The sequence below is a fragment of the Mercenaria mercenaria genome, chromosome 11, assembly GCF_021730395.1.
Source record: "Mercenaria mercenaria strain notata chromosome 11, MADL_Memer_1, whole genome shotgun sequence".
Taxonomy (NCBI): domain Eukaryota; kingdom Metazoa; phylum Mollusca; class Bivalvia; order Venerida; family Veneridae; genus Mercenaria; species Mercenaria mercenaria.
Window position 1 is genome coordinate 15,069,058 of NC_069371.1, and position 18,099 is coordinate 15,087,156.

The following is an 18,099-nucleotide window of genomic DNA, read 5'->3' on the forward strand; positions in this document are numbered from 1 at the left end:
ACCTTTGGCATCAACATGCATTTTGTTTTAGGTTACATATGCATGATACAGTGTATTGGAAACAAATCGAAGGCAACCTATAAAATCATATGTATCTTAATACATTATATGAATGCTAGTAAGGGGTGTCCCCTATTTTATAGCATCCATAACAAAAGTTTCTCATACATAATCTTAATGGCTTTTCAACAGGTATCGATGGAGGTAGGCACGACTGCTAAAATATCATAAAAATTTCAAATAATGAAATTAACTTATTGATTATTATGAGCCTCTTGAAGTTTTCTAACTTATATATAATACTAATTATAAATTATCTATATATTTCAGATTATATCAACATGGATATTAGATAACATCAACCTAATTTCAACTGTGATTAATGCAAAACTGTCTTTGAAATGTAGTTTACACTTTGAAATGTATCTAGTTAAATAAATAGAAAGCAGAAGAATCTTTGGTTTCTTTCCGTGATAACATTTATCTGACCTTTCATGAGTAGTATTCACCTGTCTTCCATAATTTTTATTGTTTATTGATGATATTTGCCGTGATATTTGTCACATGGTGGACGCATTGGCAAATACGACCACTAGATGACAAATGTAAAAACCACTTTGATATCACTTGAGTAATGATAATTTTATTTATGCTATATACACTGACATGTACCTAGACATTATAGTGTTATGCCATATACACGTGTCTGTACCTAGATTCAATAAATATTTCAAAAGATGGAAAAAAAAATATATGAAAACATTGAAAAAAGTATTTCAGTTATACAATAAATATTCTATGACATTGAACAAGTGTATAAGAATAGGCAATTGCTATAGAAGATATAATATTGCAACACATTACATGCCATACCAACCTATTTTCCCAATAAAATCAGTAACCAACATCCATTTAGTAATTTTAACACACATACTTAAAAGCAACAAGATGCTAATCTTTGATCAAAACAGAAGGTTCGCGAAAAATGTTTCGGTAAATAGTGATTGTCTTAAGTAAGTTGAAATAAACAAAGTGCTCAAAATCACCTACTTTCAAGATAAAATCTATCAATTCCGTGTGGTTACTGTCTGTCAGAATAATTTGTATATCATATATATTGATAAAGTAATACGTAAGCACAGATAGTATTTGACTCCCTTTCCATGCTTTCATTGCTATAATTATTGAATTGCTGTTAATAATAGGATTTGTGTCATTTGTGGCTGATTTGGGTTCATTATGTCGATAGCTGGATCCCAGCATCACACAGTAAGGGCGCTTTTGTTTGTAACAAACTCAGTTCGGTTTCAAACCGGTTTGCCAAACTTTCGATTTGTTTTGTAAAACTGGTTTTGATCTCGAAAAGGTTTGTGTCATTTGTTTTCAAAAACCGCTGACCGGTTTGTCAAACCGACCAAACTGCCCCCGGAGGCGGTTTGTTCGGTTTGTTGTATCCGAAATTTATTGCAGTGCGAGAAAAAATGGCGGACCGTGTTGACCAAAATGGAAACGGGTAAAGAAAAAAATTAAGAATTGGTTCATTTCTGGTGAAAACTCGTGGTAATCTTTATGCTCAGCCGAATTCATTTGTCAATAATTACTTCTAAAAACATTCTCTTTGATTGGCATACATCGTTTTCATCAGTTTCTCTAACCATCGAAATATTCCATTCATTTCGTTCCAAGGTTATTCGACCTCCAACAGTCCAAAATCCAATTATTGTTATAGAATAAAGTTTTAATTTATAGTAAATGTGTCTGTTTCTGAAGAATAACATACATATGCAATATTTTGTATTTAAATAAATGTCTCTGTTGTAACACACTTACTTTTGTAAGAATTCTAGGTTCAAGTCCTAGCAAGAAGCCCTATGCACATTGACATAACTTTATATGCACATATACACCATTAGTATATAAATACATATGCGAAGCAGTTCTCTAGCCTGACTGAAAGATGCAGTTTTAAATTTTTTATTTTCATGCATACACATATTCATATCAATGAACATTTCATTTTCCAACTAAATTTTCATTTTTTTATCCCTGACAAGATATTAATTGAAAATAAATTGACTGACAGCTCTAGGATCTGTTAACTTATGCATAAAAATGGCCGAAAAACACTGCAAAGTCATAAATACTTGTTGGGGACTAATTTTCATGGATTTCGTAGTTGTGTAATTAATTTCTAACAAGCCGATAAATACCATCGTTTTCATCTTCAAAAGTTGAATTCTATAAATTCGTGTCCCCATGAAATAGCCATTTCAATATAGACAAAGCAGTTATCAACAACAAAAATAAAATGACTACTAAGTCTGTAAAAAGAGCTGATCCTTGTTGTCAAATGTTGTACAATTTATTACAATGCTAACTTCGGAAACAAGTTTGCACAAGTTTGTTTCAATTGATAATGCATTGTCTCGTTAGTGCCTTGATGATGGTGACTTTCTCCTTGTAACTCACAGGTTCTGTTGGTTGTTCTGACTGAGCTCCTGGCTTAGCCAATTTGTCTTCCTCTTCATTGCCTGCAAGTCCACAATGGGATGGAATCCATTGAAGTGCTACTTTGCAGGTTATATTCAGGCTCTGCATTCTCCTGGCTAGCTGCGGAGCTTTATTGTTGATCAGAGCTTCCATGACAGACAGCATCTGTGAGAAAGACGAATGAGGAGCTTTCTTCTGCCGAGTCTTCAATCATTGAGACGGCCTTCATGAGTGTTTCAGTCTCTGCCTTGTAATTGCTGCAGTGTTTTCCTGTGGCTGCGTGTAGTGTAGAGAAATTTCAATTCACCGAAATACATATAATTATATACATAAGTATCAATTATGTTTAATAATGTATATCCATGGTTTCTGGTCCCCCTTAATACAGTGGCATAAAAGTTCAAAGTACTAAGTATTATCTGATCAAGTCAAGGGTGGCATTGGATGCCATCCAACTCATTGTTGCCAGATTTTGGATGTACAGTGTGTCATCAGAAAAAAATGTCTGAGATTAAATATGTCAACCATTTTTTGAAGAATCTTAATTAATATTTATTTAAGCAAGTTTTTGTGAGGTAAGATACACTCGCTGGCCTAAAATACAACTGGTTACTTAAATCAGTCCAGCACCGGAGTCAGAGTATAAATGCTTTGCTTGAACCTTGAGTAATATAACATCATCTATTTTTGCACATTAACTACATCTTATTCACAACTGTCAAACTTTGCTGAGTTTGTCTAAAACAAGGAAACAGCAATGATTTCAATTTAGGAGTTATCCCTGTTACAAAACACATAATCTCTAATTCAGCAAATTGAAATAAAAAAAGTCTGCTGGATAGTGAATACAGTTAAATGATTACATCTCAGTTTTAGTCTTTGTGGCCGGATGGTTAGGGTAGTTGATTTTAAATTATTTGTCCTTCACTGCTGTGTGTTCGAAACCTTGCTCAGGGTGTAGAATTCTTTCATGTGTGGATTTTAAGTAATCCAGCTGACTTAAAGGTCAGTGGCTTAACCTAGCTGCCCGCCCATGCCTTAAATCATGCATTGAAAGTTGATATATAACCTATAATTCTGTCAGTCTGACATTAAACTTAACAAAAACAAACATTTGTATTCACTCAGTTGGTCTAATGGCTTATGTTGTTGAGTGCAAAAGGCAGTGACAACCGTCTATGCCATAATTAGCCTTGCTATAGACACATGTTGAATAGTGTCGGTACATGAGGAGTAGTAATAGTAGTACATGTTATTTAATATGTTTGTCTCTTATATACAAAATCTGTGATTTATCTCCATTTAGAATAAATTTAATTACCAGTTTTTCTAGATTCGTTATTTTGTTCATACAAACCGCCTGTTTGTTCAAGAACTCATTTTAACAGAAACCAGTTTAAGTTTATCATTACTTTTTATCCAAACCAAAACCTAAAACCCAAACCGGATTTTTGCAAACAAAAGCGCCCTAAGTCATATACGATTGTTAAAGGGAACCAGATATTTGATAGAGCAAGTACTAATAGCTAATAGACGGTTCAGCATTATTGGCGACGTACAGCCAAGGCAGAGGGAATATACCTATATGGTAGTTGAATGCTACATGTGAGAGTTACAACTTCAATTAAGAGGACAGAGGCCGAGCATCTATGCGATAGGACTCGTACGTTGTTGATTCAAAGACATTGTTTGACGGGAACTTAAACAAAAGGACCAGTCGAGTATACAGTCTCGAGCCTATAGTAGTTTGAGCTTATTACTATTAATTAAAGATTGGATTGTTGGTTTGAAAATTTAGTGATTTGCCTGATCCCTGAAATGATTTACCTCCTATTAGAAATCATTTACGATTCATTGGTACACGAATCATTTAGGCAAAGTAGCCAGAGGAAAATTCTATATATGAGATATTTGGTCTCACCAGAAATACGTTTTAACAAATGACATTCTACATCGTTTGTCAGCTAGTCTAAGATATAGTCACCTTAGCGATTGGACCCATTTCATTGTTCAAGACACTAAAGGCGTAGGCACTTCCCTGGGTCATATAACCCCTATCCTGACAGTGTCACTTGACGTGCTAACGTCGTTTTAACGCAACAATGTTTTGTAGTGTTTCTGTTATAATTTACATTTTAGTTCGCTAACATTTAGCCATTTAGCATCAAATCTGAGACAGGGTTATGTAATTGTCAAGAAGAATGAATATACAAACGCATTTTGTTTATTGTAAATGTTGTCGTAAATGATGATATTTCGCTTCCGGTTAGACATGAGCATATTCAAATGTTGCAGTATACTACTTCCTTAGGACAGTGCTTATTTCCATTGGCAAGTATGGTCTAAATGTTTAAATGAAGAATGAATAAAAGCAATTTTACAATTAATATTATTATCATTGTAATTATTATTATTATTATTCATTGTAATGAAAGAATGTTTTCTGGGCAATGCAGTTCTTCGCAATGTATAGTTTTATGTAAAATAATAATTAAATCACATAAACACTTTCTGAATGTTCGCTATACTTGTAAAGTTTAGAGCTATGCCCTGGACTAGTAAATTGGATAAAGGGGTGTTTGAAAAAAGCAAAACAGAAATAGTTCTAATTCAAGCAATTTCTCCTAATGTCCTGTATTGTTAAAATATTCATTGAACACCCTTAAGTAGATATTTGGAAGATTCACAGACGCATATTTTAGTCTGGCGTTCTGTAGTGGCAGCTGTGTTCTTTGGAAGTCACTTTTCGGGTTGGACTTTTGTCCGTGTTTTTTTTAGAATTTACGGGTTGAAAAAAGCAAATAATTCTTTACTTTTGCAAAGATTTAGTCAATTTCAACTTGACCTGCTTTATGTACATTACGACAAAATGGCTTCCGATATAAACCAACAGCTACAAACATTAACAAAAGGAACTTAATAACCATGAATAGCTCACAAGAGTTTCACAGTCAAAACATGAGTGTGTATAAAAAGAAACAGATCTTGGAAGAGAATCACCCAATGAAGATTTGTTTTAAAATATTTTGAAATTGGACCAGTGGTTTAGCAGATGTTGTTTTAAGACTTTGTTTAATCTCTGGTGACCATGCTTTTTGACGGTAGAATCATTTGACTATTTGTAGTGTACGCTCACCTAAAGATCATATACGTATGATCAAATTTCAGTTATGTATTTATGGTCTAAGTGTAACTAGAACGACAAGCCTGCAACAAACAATAAAATTAAGAAAGAAAATGTTTCAAAGAAATTAATAGAATCCAATATCAAAGTAGAATCAAGGAAACCTGAAGAAAATGACCTACATATATTTTATTCAAGCAATGAATAAAATCTTCTGATTTAATCCTCACACAAATCTTTTAACACGTATACTGATATCCAAGAATACTTTCGAAATAATTCCAATAATTTCTAGAAATGGTATTTTGACGGAATGAATACGATATTCAGATAAAGTCCTTTTATAGAAACTTTATTGATAATTTAATAGTAACGACAGTGTTTAGCTCCAAATTAACTGAACCAAACATGTGTTACCTTAAATGTTAAACTAAAATATTTCTCGTTTCTTGCAATTTCGATACATCACTAGATTTTCTGTACTTTCCAGAAAGGCTTCCAGCACTACCGATTTGCTTATAAATCGTCCCTAGGTTATATTACTTGCTTTTTAATTGTGTCTTTTTGCAGTTTCTGTGATATCCAGACTCCGTAACGTCTGATCTCAGATCTCCTCTCTAAATTCCAGTTTGTTTTCTCGTTTAAGACAAACCCATTATTTAAAACAAGAGGACCATACGCCGATTTTCATGGAATAGTACTTTGAAGGTTCCATGTACATCGCTTTATGAATACACGTGCGGGTTTCTCAATTTTATTTCGGTACTTGTAACATGTGTGAGGGTATTATTTCCACTACCGTCCGCGTAAAAGCTCAACAAAACCGAGCCTGCCTGCAACATTTTTATTTATATCATGTTTGGCGACATGTTGTTTGTAACTTTTCTATTATCCGAACGGTATTGGCAGAGAGTCACTAAATGATCATGCGTGTAGAATTATCTTAAATTTAGGAGTTTACCTCAAGAAGTTTCCAGTGCATACACAGAGGGGTAAAGTGACCACGTTCTCTAATGGCTATGTTTCTAGACGAATCAAAATAATAACATTATTTTTGAAGCGTCATTTTAGGATAAGTTGTATAAAATTATTTTATAATCGTGCCGGACTCACTAATAAGAATAGCTCTGATGTTTCCACTATCATTATGTACAATGAGGATAAAATGACCACGCTCTCTGACAGCCCTGGTTTGTGAACGAATAGAAATAATGATTTTGATAGAACTGGTAGAGGATTACCCAGGGATCATTTCTGTGATCTCACTTGAAATTCAGGTCAGCAATTTCGGACAATAAGACTTATTTACCTGGCGGGAATAACTTTTGATTATACTGTCCTGCGACTTTAGAACATGGTGGGCCCCATGTGGTTCTGGGACGATCTGTGTATGAAAAAGCTGGAACCACTGCCTTACCCTTGCATCATCGTAAGAGGCGACTAATAGGGTCTTAACACTTGGTTTTGCAGTAACTTTGTGATTCCAGCAGGTATGCAAATTTTTATTCCATACCTCATGTTTTTATTTCGATGTAAATGAGATGTGGAACCAAAATTTGTAGTCCTGTTTGGCGCCATATAACCTATACTGTGTTGGTGCGCAGTAAAACCCAAATAAATAGATAAATAAATTAGAACATGGTGGGGGTAAGAATAAGGTTAGGTTCACCATACACCGGTTTGAGCTCCCAAGTGGTGGTTTTGCCACTGACCGTTCCAAGGCGGTGCCCCACTGTTTTCCTTTTATTGTGTTTTGGTCGTGTTCACGTCCGCGTGTTGGGTTTACGTTTTTACAACGTAGCTTTCTCTATTGGATATTCTTTATTTTTTCCTAGTTTTTATTACACTGAAAATGTGAAGACGGTTTTTTAAAGCGTAAGAGGCCACAAATCTTAGGCGCTCTACTTAATATGGAAAATATCCTTATCTAGATTGGCGTGTACCCCGTTCTACATCTTACAATATATACGTTGCGTTCCTAATTAACAGAATTAACCGGCTGCTAGCTAGAGTATGTAGTGATGTTTAGTACCGAAATTATCGTTAAAACATCCATAATGTCACTGCTTTCATAATCTGCGTAAATATATACAAATGATTTCAATCAGATTTTAAATTTGATTTTAAAATTTCATAGTCATCTAAATACACTTCTGCGACAAAGTTATCAAACTATTTCTTGAAAGTATTGATGCTTTTGACCCTGCGGATTGGGACTAATTTGGAGCTAAGTGAATTGAATTAGAACTATTTCTCTGTTTTGCTTACGTTTTAAATACCCCATTAAATTTACTAGTCCGGGGCATAGCTCTAAAATGTTCTTCAAATAAGTAAAGAGGACATTAAGAAAATGTTCAATGTACAAGATCTATAAATCTACTTTTGCCTTTTTCAGTTGTTTTTATCTGTAAGTTTTCATATTTGTCATGAAAATCGGGCAGAAAATCTTCATGGGATTTAATTTATATTTCACATAAATGTATACATTGCGAAGACAATGAATAAGAATATATATGGCATAATAGTGTAAAGCAGAGATATATGCAAGTGCATATGACATTATAGTGTAATGTCTAGGTACAAGCTCGTGTACTTGGCCTAATAGTGTAATATATAGGTACATACTAACTGCTGTCTGTCAGAAAGTTATGACTGAAACCATCTGACAGCATTCATACCAATAGCGTTCAACTTCATTAACAAAATGTTATAATTAAGAGTATCAAACGCTTTTTGTAAATCAAGTAGCACCATGCCTACCATATGACCTTGATCCATCTGAAATTTAATGAAATCAGACAGATAGATAAGACAAGTAACAGTTGAAAACCGACAACGAAAACCGGACTGAAAACTGTACAATGTTTTTTCTCATTTAGATAACCTTTAATCTGTTCATAGATGATCCTTTAAAAAACTAGATACCACACTATAAATGGATACAAGACGATAGTTACCAATTTTTGTTTTATCTTTTTATGTACAGGGGAATAACCTGTGAAGTCTTGATATCATCTGGAACTACAGCTGGGATAATCGATAGGTTAATGATATGGATCAAGGGACTATCGGAAATAGATGCACTATCCCTAAAAAACTTACATGGAATTCCATCCAAGCCAGTAACCTTATTAACACTGAGAACTTTATTCTCTGACACAATAGTAAATAAAAAACTGAAAATGCCTTTAGACATATAAAATCTATCAAAAAAGCTTTACCAAATTTAAAAGTACTGTTTCGAAATCTGTTTACATGCGTAGAAGCAGAAATAGTATAAAATGAGTTACATTTCTTTGCAAAATTGAAAAAAAATCAAATAAAGCAATCTTCAACCCAATTTTATATAGGTGTTTGCACATTTCTAAGATGGCGTACCGAGTTGTTTGACACTTCCACAAAGTCAATCAGTGTCTGAGTTTCATTTCAGCTTCTTAAACTAATTATATTTTTCTTGTACAAATGAAATGCATTATCCCTTTCGTTAATTCTTTACAAAAATTCAGAGTTCATTCAAGGTTCTATGCGCTGTTGAATACGGACTTCCTTCACAGGTGCAATATTATCCAACATTGACAAGAAATTTGTTTTAAAATTCCACAATGCTTCATATACACTGTCACTAAGTATCACAGAACTCCAATCAGCAGAAAGAAGTAAATCTTTAAAATCTTCTCCACTGTACCTTTTCAAAGATCTAAGTTTCGCACCGTAATGTTTGCCAATTTTTGGTGCTTTACGAGTGCAATAGATCATTGTATTATCAATGACTGACTGAGATATCAAAAACTCCGCTATGTGAGATGTTAGCACTGTCTGATACAAGTATAAGGTCTATTGTTGTGGATGATGAGCTGGAAATTCTAGTAGGCTCTTTAACTAACTGTGTGAAATTGAATAACACTCAAAATGAAGATAATCTTGTAACTAGTGAACAAGTAATGTTGGTGTTAAAATCACCAATAATGATAGTTTCATGTGTAGTAAAATCATCACAGATATAGCAAACTGATCCAAAAATATTGTAAAAATCTGACTGTTTCGGTAGTCGGTACCCAACACCATAAAGCATTGGCTCTGTTTTTGGCAACATAATGTCGATCCAAACAGCTTCCAGCTGAGACTTGTCGAGATCATCCCTTGTGTTGAAAGAGAGATCATTCCTGGTATAAATACATGCACCCCCTCCATGTCGACTGCGGTACATACTTTAGTTCATGAATTTCTGAAACAGATGAATCTAGCCAGGTCTCTGATAATAGTATACAAAAAGGATTGCAGCCAGTAGTCGGATGTCATCAGTCATTTCAATAGAGAAGATTGAGGCCACGATTTTTTTCTTATTTTGAAAGCTTGAAGATAAATTGTCGTTCTTGGGCTCTGTATTTTGCATTGTGACAGGCCCTGGACATCGATGGATATCTCCGCTTAAGAGTAGCCATACATCAAAAACATGCCTGGGGTTGCTACTTGTAACAGTACATACTGACTTCTTAAATATAATTGAATAACTAGTCACAAATTTTTGGTAGAAAATATTGTCATTCAACGAAACAAGAAGTAAAGACGCCGTTGCAGTAGGTGGGTGGGGAACGGTCCACTATCTAACTCTTCGAAAGACGACATATACTAAAGCAATCAATCGTAAAATATTCATCTTTGTATCTTACACCAATTTAAATTATTAAAATTTCCTCTAAAATTGTTTAAAATAAAAAAAAAAATTCCCGGAAGTAAACAAACATGATTTTAGGTATTTAGCTATCACACCACCAAAATCAATGGTACGCTTCTTTTTAAATTTGAACGTATGTAATAAACAGAATACATAAGTTAGCTCCCATTGTTCAAACTATATGAAGCAAATTCAGCTGACCCAGTGCGAGAAAATCAGGACCAATAAAACTATCATTAATCAAAGTGTTTTTTTGTTGTTGTTGTTGTTGTTGTTTCTTTTCACTTATCCTCTAATGGTCGTTTTGCCAATGCGTCCAACCTGTGTCAAGTAACAAGGCAGGTATCATAATTTAACTAATACCATTAAAACATTAGCAGGTAACAATAAAACTTCGGAAGAAAGGTGAATGCTACTTATGATAAATGTTATCAAGAAAAGAAAGCAAAGATTCTTCTGCTTGGTAGTCGTTTATTTAGATACATTTCAAAGGGTACGCAACATTTCAAAGACAGTTAATCACATCTGAAATTATGTTGCTGTTTTCTGATATGTATGTTGATATAATCTGAAATATAAAAATAATTTAAAATCTGCAGTAGTACATATAAGTTAGAAAACTTCAAGAGGTTCATAATAATTAGTATGATAATGCATACGATATTTTTCGCAGCCTTGCCAATCTCCATCGATACTTGTTCAATTAACATTAAGATTATGTAAAGAAAATATTGTTTAGGATGCAATGAAATATGAAACACCCCTGACGTCCCTCACTAGCATACATATATTTAGATACATGTGATGTTATAGGTAAGAAGAGTTTTAGTTTGACTTTCGTTGCTTTCGATATGTTTCCATTACACTTTATCATGTATATCTAACATTTCTTAATTAGTTAATTAGTTTAAAACAAAAAACATGATCTGTGTATAATTAACACGTATCTAATTAAATTCAATTATGTTACCTGGTTCCAGATTAAGAAATCCGCCAAGTACTGTAAACCTTTGTACACATGATAAATATAATAAGACAACCTAATAGCTTACCATATATATACAAACACTATTTTTAGACGATCGCTATGTAAGATAGTAAACACGTAGCTTACCTAAGGACATCCACAAGTGCTGCAAATATCACAGAATGATGAATCCTTCAGAAGTGTTGATTCGAAGAACATCAGGGCACGGTTATCTGAAACAGGAAATGAAGGGTAAAATGAAAGCAATCCATATAACTAACATTTCCAAATTAAGCCACCTTATGAGGTGATATCAAAATGGCTTCGTCATTTTTGAATCTCAAGTAACAAATGTATACTTATAAGTATCCATTGACTCATCTTAGGTTTTTTAAAAAGATTCAAAGAACATTTAGGCCGTTGGTTTTGTTTTCAACTTTATTTCTAGTTTGTTGAAAACGAAATAAAATATGGAAGTGATAATCTCGGATGATTCTGAAAGATCTGAAGTATGCCATTGAAAACTGTTCAACTTTTAAAAGCAATATAAGATTATAACCATTGAGAAGCTGGGATTAACTTTGTAGTTAACTCTATGCTTACAAAATATCTTCTTATATATATTGATACCTGGCTGGTAGTAGTCAAATACCCGGATGGCAGCAGGTTTGGTTTTGGCAACAAGGTCTGTCCTGATCATTTCAACAGTAGCACAAGTTTGTGGATATACATTCGGCAAAATCTGAAAGAAGTAATCATATATTACATAAAATGGTAATGATTAAAAAGCATCATTTCCGATGAACATTGCGAAAAGTAAATAGACTTACAGTCCAGTTAGTTAAAACATCCAAATGGCAACCACGGATTTTCACATTTTGACTCATTTTTTGACATGTTTTGCCATATTGGTTATGCACAGTACCTATTAAGAGAATATATTGTTCGCAGATATGTGGAGTTATTTGTAGTTACCTACTGTCTGTCTTACCTGTTAAGCTATAAATAGGTTATAGACCCTTTACTGACCTCTTAATGAATTCAGATATTGCTTACTCTTTACTGCTAAATTAATTTTCATTAGAAATAAAATTAGAAGAATTAGAATTAAAAGGGCATTTTGAAAGGGTAAGTGTTTCATATGGTCAGATACGAGACAAATCAAAAGCTAACTCGTATTTAAAGCTAAAATTTGATTTTACTACGCTGATGTGTTTCATTAAATGTTGCATATTTGCATTTATTTCAAAAGCTGTTGCCACCATGCTGACTTGTTTAGATGAGAATATACTTCAAACGTTAGCTCCAAAATAACAAAACAAATGGCTGAAAAGAATTAGGATCTAAAAAGACAAAAAACTTTTTACGAATTAATTTTTATCTACATGTAACCTTACATGCAAACTATAATAAAAATAACTCAAAACTTCGAAATTGCATTAATGAATTACAGATACTGGTCAAGTAATTTCTATACAAACCCAGTCCTCAAAAGAAAGAATAAATTGTGTGGTTTTAGAAAACATGGTCATTTTTCAAGTGTTTTTTTTTCAATGTAATTTTACAGGAGTGTTTAAAATTCTAACTATCATAGGATGTATTATTATTGCTACAAAGTGCTTATTGTAAACAACAACTCCGGTGCTGTCATTTCGTTCTAATATTTGTTTACACAATATAGTCAGTAAATGAAAAAATTGGTTTTACTGTATTGTTCATCACTGAATGTGTAAAAAATTGTATTGTGATTTTATAACGTAAAGGCGGGTCTAAAAGTTTGAAAAGCTTTTGCAATAAACGAATACGCACAAAATCACTGAAATATATGCAAAGACAACAGATCTGGTCGTAGTAGAAAACAATTCAATTTAATTATTTGTGCATGTTTTATATTTTTTGTTTTCAAGAATAAGAAAGACAAAATACCTGGTCGTAGTAGAGAACAACAGTCTTTTCGTTCCTTATTTCTGACTGTCTAACATGATCTAGTTTTGAGTCCGGGCTTTCGAGATCTGCTGCGAAACCTGAGGGGAGATCTATCTCAATTACCGCCATTCCAGGATTGACAAATCTTTGTGGTAGGTATCTATGACAATAAAATTAAATCATCTTAACTTATTCCATTAAGTGGTATTCATACCAATCAAATTATAAATTCTTTGGTACTGAATACAATATTCTGACTTGAACTCCGGAGGAATGTTGATGTTTTTATAATAAAAAAAGCTGCTATTCTATCATTAAGATCCTAACACGTATCATAGTGCGGCATTGACTTTGTATATTTCATTTTTTACGCTTTGTAAAGGCTCTGCATTCTCCTACTAAATTACTAAATAAACTGTTTATAGCACACTTTGATATTAGTGCTAAACATTTTGCATGTAAATATGAGAGACGATATTCACCTTGTACATGTCCGAAGTACAATGGAGCGCAGTGTTTCTCTTAAAATTGTTGTTGTAATGTTGAATGCAGGAAGAGAGACTTCTGTTTCGACATTGAACGACACTGATACCTACAAGTTGATAAAATAGAAATACGACTTTATGCAACAGTTGTAATGTTTTTGAAGTTTGTTTCTCCATTATTAAAAAGGATTTATCACTCGTTTGAAATACATATCGATTATTATTACTCTTCCGGAACTTGTGGTATTTTTAGACATCAACTGCTATAGATTATTGTATGAAAAACGGTAGTTAACGAAGGAAATGCGAGCACCTTCTTCTTTATTTCAATAATAAGGTTATGAACCAAGCATGCAATTACTTCCGAATTAAGCAGTTTAAAATGGAAACATTCAAAGGTATAATTATTCCCCCGTTACAAACATTAACAGAGTGACAGTTCAAAGATTCTAATAGCAACACAAGTCACATTCTGCTCTAGGCATCCGAACTACATAATTATGTTCTTCGTTTCTTTTATAGGAGTTGTTTCTTTCAAGAATACGTTTTTCTTTTCAAACAGTGTTGACACTGTGATACTGACCTGAACTAAAGCGGAGCCAGTACCAGTTCCCTGTAGAGACACTGAAGGCGGGTGATTAAAGCTGTTGTTACCGCGAGAAATCGCCGTGTGTGGTATCTACAGTATCAAAATCAAGGTCAGTATTATAACACATACAGACGTTTACCATTTTACATTCATTCAGTAGAATCAAATGTTAAAACTGAATGTGTACATGTTACATAACGCGTGCGTTTGCCTTTTTATTTCCATTACGCGTGTTAGAGATTCACCTGGAAGGGATTACTTTTATTTACACTGTCCCGTGTCTTTGGAACATGTTGGGGGTAAGAGTGAGGTTGGGTGCGCACCATAAACCGGTTTAAGCTCCCCAGTGGTGTTTTTGCCACTGACCGTTCCAAGGCAGTGCCCCACTGTGTTCCTTTGTTTCTTCGTTTTGTCCTCGTGTGTTGCCTTTGTGTACGGGTATGTGTGCGTGTGTGTGTGTGTGTCTGCGTGCTGTGGGTTTCGTTTTGGGGAGACTGCGTGTTTGGTACGTGGCATTCTCTGTTTGATATCTGTCTTTGTTTTTTTTAATACCAGCCAACATTTATATATTCAAAGTAAGCCTATATATTAAGCATTACACCAGACAAATGCAGCGACAGTTTACCTTAATAATGCAATGAAAAAAGGAAGAAAGGATGAATAAAACGTACATCAAGCAGCTTTAAAACCATGGCCTCGTTTTGAGCAATATGCATTTGTTTGTGGAAACTGCCAGATTCTACATCAATTGTCAGATCTAGGTTATCCTTGAATATAGATCCATATTCTGACATTGCTTGAAGTCCAAGGACCGTGTCCTATAAATAGTTCCAAAAAACGTATTGTTAAATAGCAAAGCAAAAATCTAACTGAGAGAGCAATGTATGTGTTATTTTAATGTTGCTTGTTGTGTGTTACTTATTTTTGATCTATATTAAAACAATTGAAAATATGTACAGAAAAGATAGTTTTGAGAGGAATACTTCAAACTTAGCAGATTGCTTCCGTTTTACTAACCCGATTAAAATGAAATCAGCTGAAAAGCGAACGATTTTCTTTGTGGTTAATTCAGAGAAAAAACACCAAAAATAATAGGTCATTTGTTTAAAATATCATGTGTGTACATGTAGATGTTCTGACACCAACCTGGGTAGATCTGAAACCTCCCCTAGAGTTACGTTGAGATACCAGCCACTGTAGAATAGGGAAGCCAGTCTGAAGTTGTCTACTGTCAATAAGGTACAATAAGGCATACGAGGCAACTTCAATTTCCAATGGTGGGCTCTGGTAGTAACTGTACATCCAGCCGCTGTATTGAGGTCTTCTTGTAGAATTCCAAAACATTTTCCCGTCTGGTGATAAAAATAGTTTTAACGTCTGATACCATTACGTCAGAGTTACGTTCCACTTGCAAATTTATCTAACAGCTAGCATTTCTCAATATGTTTTTTTAAGATACGGCCAATTGAATTTATATTATTTGTATATTAGAAACAGAGTTTCATGTCAAAATTGCAAATATCTTACCTCCAGTCTTGACGGCGAGCTTGTCGAGTTTTGTCCAGGAATTATATGCATATATACTGCCAGATTTACTCAAAGCATAGCTAATTATTGCTAAATCGTAACCGTCTGTAACTTTATCACCTCGTACTGCATCTTCTAAATATTTCCGTGCCTTAGCTATCCCAGATGCGTAGTTATACTGGGTATGCTGAAAAGGTAAGTCACCACTTTTGTTTCAAAATAACTTCAGTGGTTTATCATTTAGTCGATATGCTTCATCCTGTATAGATTATTCTATAAATTTTAGATAATTCTAAAATTTTATGTTGTTGACAAAAGACAAAAAGAGATTTTAATTGATTAAAATGTGTACAACAACTCTATTACTATCAAGTAATTAAAATTAGAATATTGAAAAATGAAGAAAATGTCTTACGTGAGAAAGTGTAGTCTCTGCTTCGGCAAGGGCAATCAACACGAATGCAGTAAGACTGTATCCAGTGCTCGATCCTCCCTGAAAAAGAAAATGAAGTTGAATTTCACAACTTTGTGACGTTCTTTAACAGTAACTCATTTTGTACATGTTACTTTTGATCGAAAACATTAACTTTTTCTGATAACCCCTAAAATAAAATTGTCCCTAACATGACTTGCCAATTAAGCAGGCATGTGAAAATAAAGATGAACGGCCCATTCTGCCTTATTCATCATCACGTTTCCTATTACCATCATAACGTATGATTGTATTTGTTATGTTATAATACCATAGCGTATGATTGTTTTTGTTCTGTTATGATACTATGACGTGTGATTATATTAATTATGTTATGATATCGTAGTGTATAACTGTGTTTGTTATGTTTGAGTATTTGTTATTTTACAATACCATAACATATGATTATACAGGTTTTACTCACACTGAGTGAAGTACTGTGTACACTGCCTTTTTGTTGGAACGAGCCGTCATAGTTCTGGTAACGGAGTATCCAGTTGGCAGCGTGTGCGAGAACAGTGTCTGATACATACACATGCTGTCTTGCCTGATGGAACGATTTCAAGACAAATGCTGTCAACCTAGAAAAGTAACACGGAATTTCTATTCATTTTTCGAATCGGTTCATAATACTAAACATGTAAACGAAATGGAGACAATACTGTTAAGATAACTTTTTCCCAGTCTATCATGTTCAGTCTAACGTTTTCAAAAAAAAATCTGCATGAAAAAACATATGTGCGATATTCATTCGGCCAATTCACAGTAAAATCTAAAATGCATTCAGCAGAAACATGTAAAAAAGTTCGAACAGTATACATGGCCTCTTAAAAACTTCAAAGTTGCATTATTGGTAATGTTGTAGAGTTTATTCGCATTGTTGCCGATGTCAAATTGTTCATAATTTTCATCTACAATACCATTCTGTTTTTAAAAAGAAAATTGAAAATAAAATTAAATGTACTATTCGTATTTAAAGAAAGATACGACAATGACGTTTTGCACAACAATTTTAAAAACTCGAGTGTGTCTATAAAAAGATTGTAATTTGTTCAAGAACTATTAGAAAGAAAACAATAACAGTATCGGACTGTCCTACCGAAATGAGATTTTTCTGTGTTATGATTTCTTCTTTTCAAATAAAGTGAAAATAAGGTAAGTCTACATTGGGCTGAACATGCTCTTAAATCCTGATTAGCAGGCATGAAGCTGGAATTAAGTAAAAGCTAATTTGAAAGTGGAAAACACATACCACATGCTGCCTATGCTGTCTCTAGGACCCCATATGCTAAAAGATCCATCATATCTTTGGAATGTCAGTTCACGTTGGTAGCCTTTATAATAACAAAAAAAACAGAAAAGTCTTTCAAAATGCAATACGTATTCTGGGAATTATTTGTGTATTACCCATTGTTAGTATTGACAAATTATGACCCATAGTTAGTATTGATACATATTTGTTGTCTCGTCTACCTCGTACCAATGATGGGCTTGTGATATTATGAAAATATTTTTGTATTACGAAACACATAAACACATAATGCATGTCTGTATTTTGTTCCTATGGAGTACAAGCACGCAGGTCAGCAGCACTGGCACCAGACCAGAAAGAAAATGCACCTGTACACGTTATACCCTACCCCTAGGTATTCTATAAGAACCATGGTCATGAAGGGGGAAATATACTAACCCGTTTCAATCGTATATTTCTCAACTTAAACGCACAGTTCGGTGAATGGGTACCTAGTATATTGAACAAGCGATAATTTATCTTCCATCGTGCACAAGTCATATTGTCTCAATATTCCATATTGCTTAGATTATCAACATGTTTTATGCTTTCG

At 33.8% G+C, this 18,099-nt stretch overlaps 2 protein-coding genes across 3 annotated transcripts in view; one reads left to right on the forward strand and one right to left on the reverse strand.

The window, feature by feature from the left end:
- Positions 1-454, forward strand: part of LOC123532713 (CD109 antigen-like) — a 45,596-nt gene extending 45,142 nt beyond the window's left edge. Inside the window, exon 40 of the mRNA XM_045314264.2 lies at positions 331-454. The gene's annotated coding sequence lies outside the window, so the exon portion shown is untranslated. The remainder of the gene's footprint in view (positions 1-330) is intronic.
- A 10,289-nt stretch (positions 455-10,743) lies between these two features.
- Positions 10,744-18,099, reverse strand: part of LOC123532172 (CD109 antigen-like) — a 34,362-nt gene continuing 27,006 nt past the window's right edge. For both annotated transcript variants that reach the window (XM_053518602.1, XM_053518601.1), the window contains 12 exons: positions 17,508-17,589; positions 16,680-16,836; positions 16,199-16,276; positions 15,784-15,970; positions 15,403-15,608; positions 14,928-15,074; positions 14,251-14,346; positions 13,665-13,774; positions 13,183-13,342; positions 11,887-11,998; positions 11,404-11,489; positions 10,744-10,857 (listed from right to left, as the gene is read on the reverse strand). In XM_053518602.1, coding sequence (XP_053374577.1) covers positions 11,404-11,489; positions 11,887-11,998; positions 13,183-13,342; positions 13,665-13,774; positions 14,251-14,346; positions 14,928-15,074; positions 15,403-15,608; positions 15,784-15,970; positions 16,199-16,276; positions 16,680-16,836; positions 17,508-17,589 — 1,421 coding nt within the window. In that variant the 3' untranslated portion in view covers positions 10,744-10,857. The remainder of the gene's footprint in view (positions 10,858-11,403; positions 11,490-11,886; positions 11,999-13,182; positions 13,343-13,664; positions 13,775-14,250; positions 14,347-14,927; positions 15,075-15,402; positions 15,609-15,783; positions 15,971-16,198; positions 16,277-16,679; positions 16,837-17,507; positions 17,590-18,099) is intronic.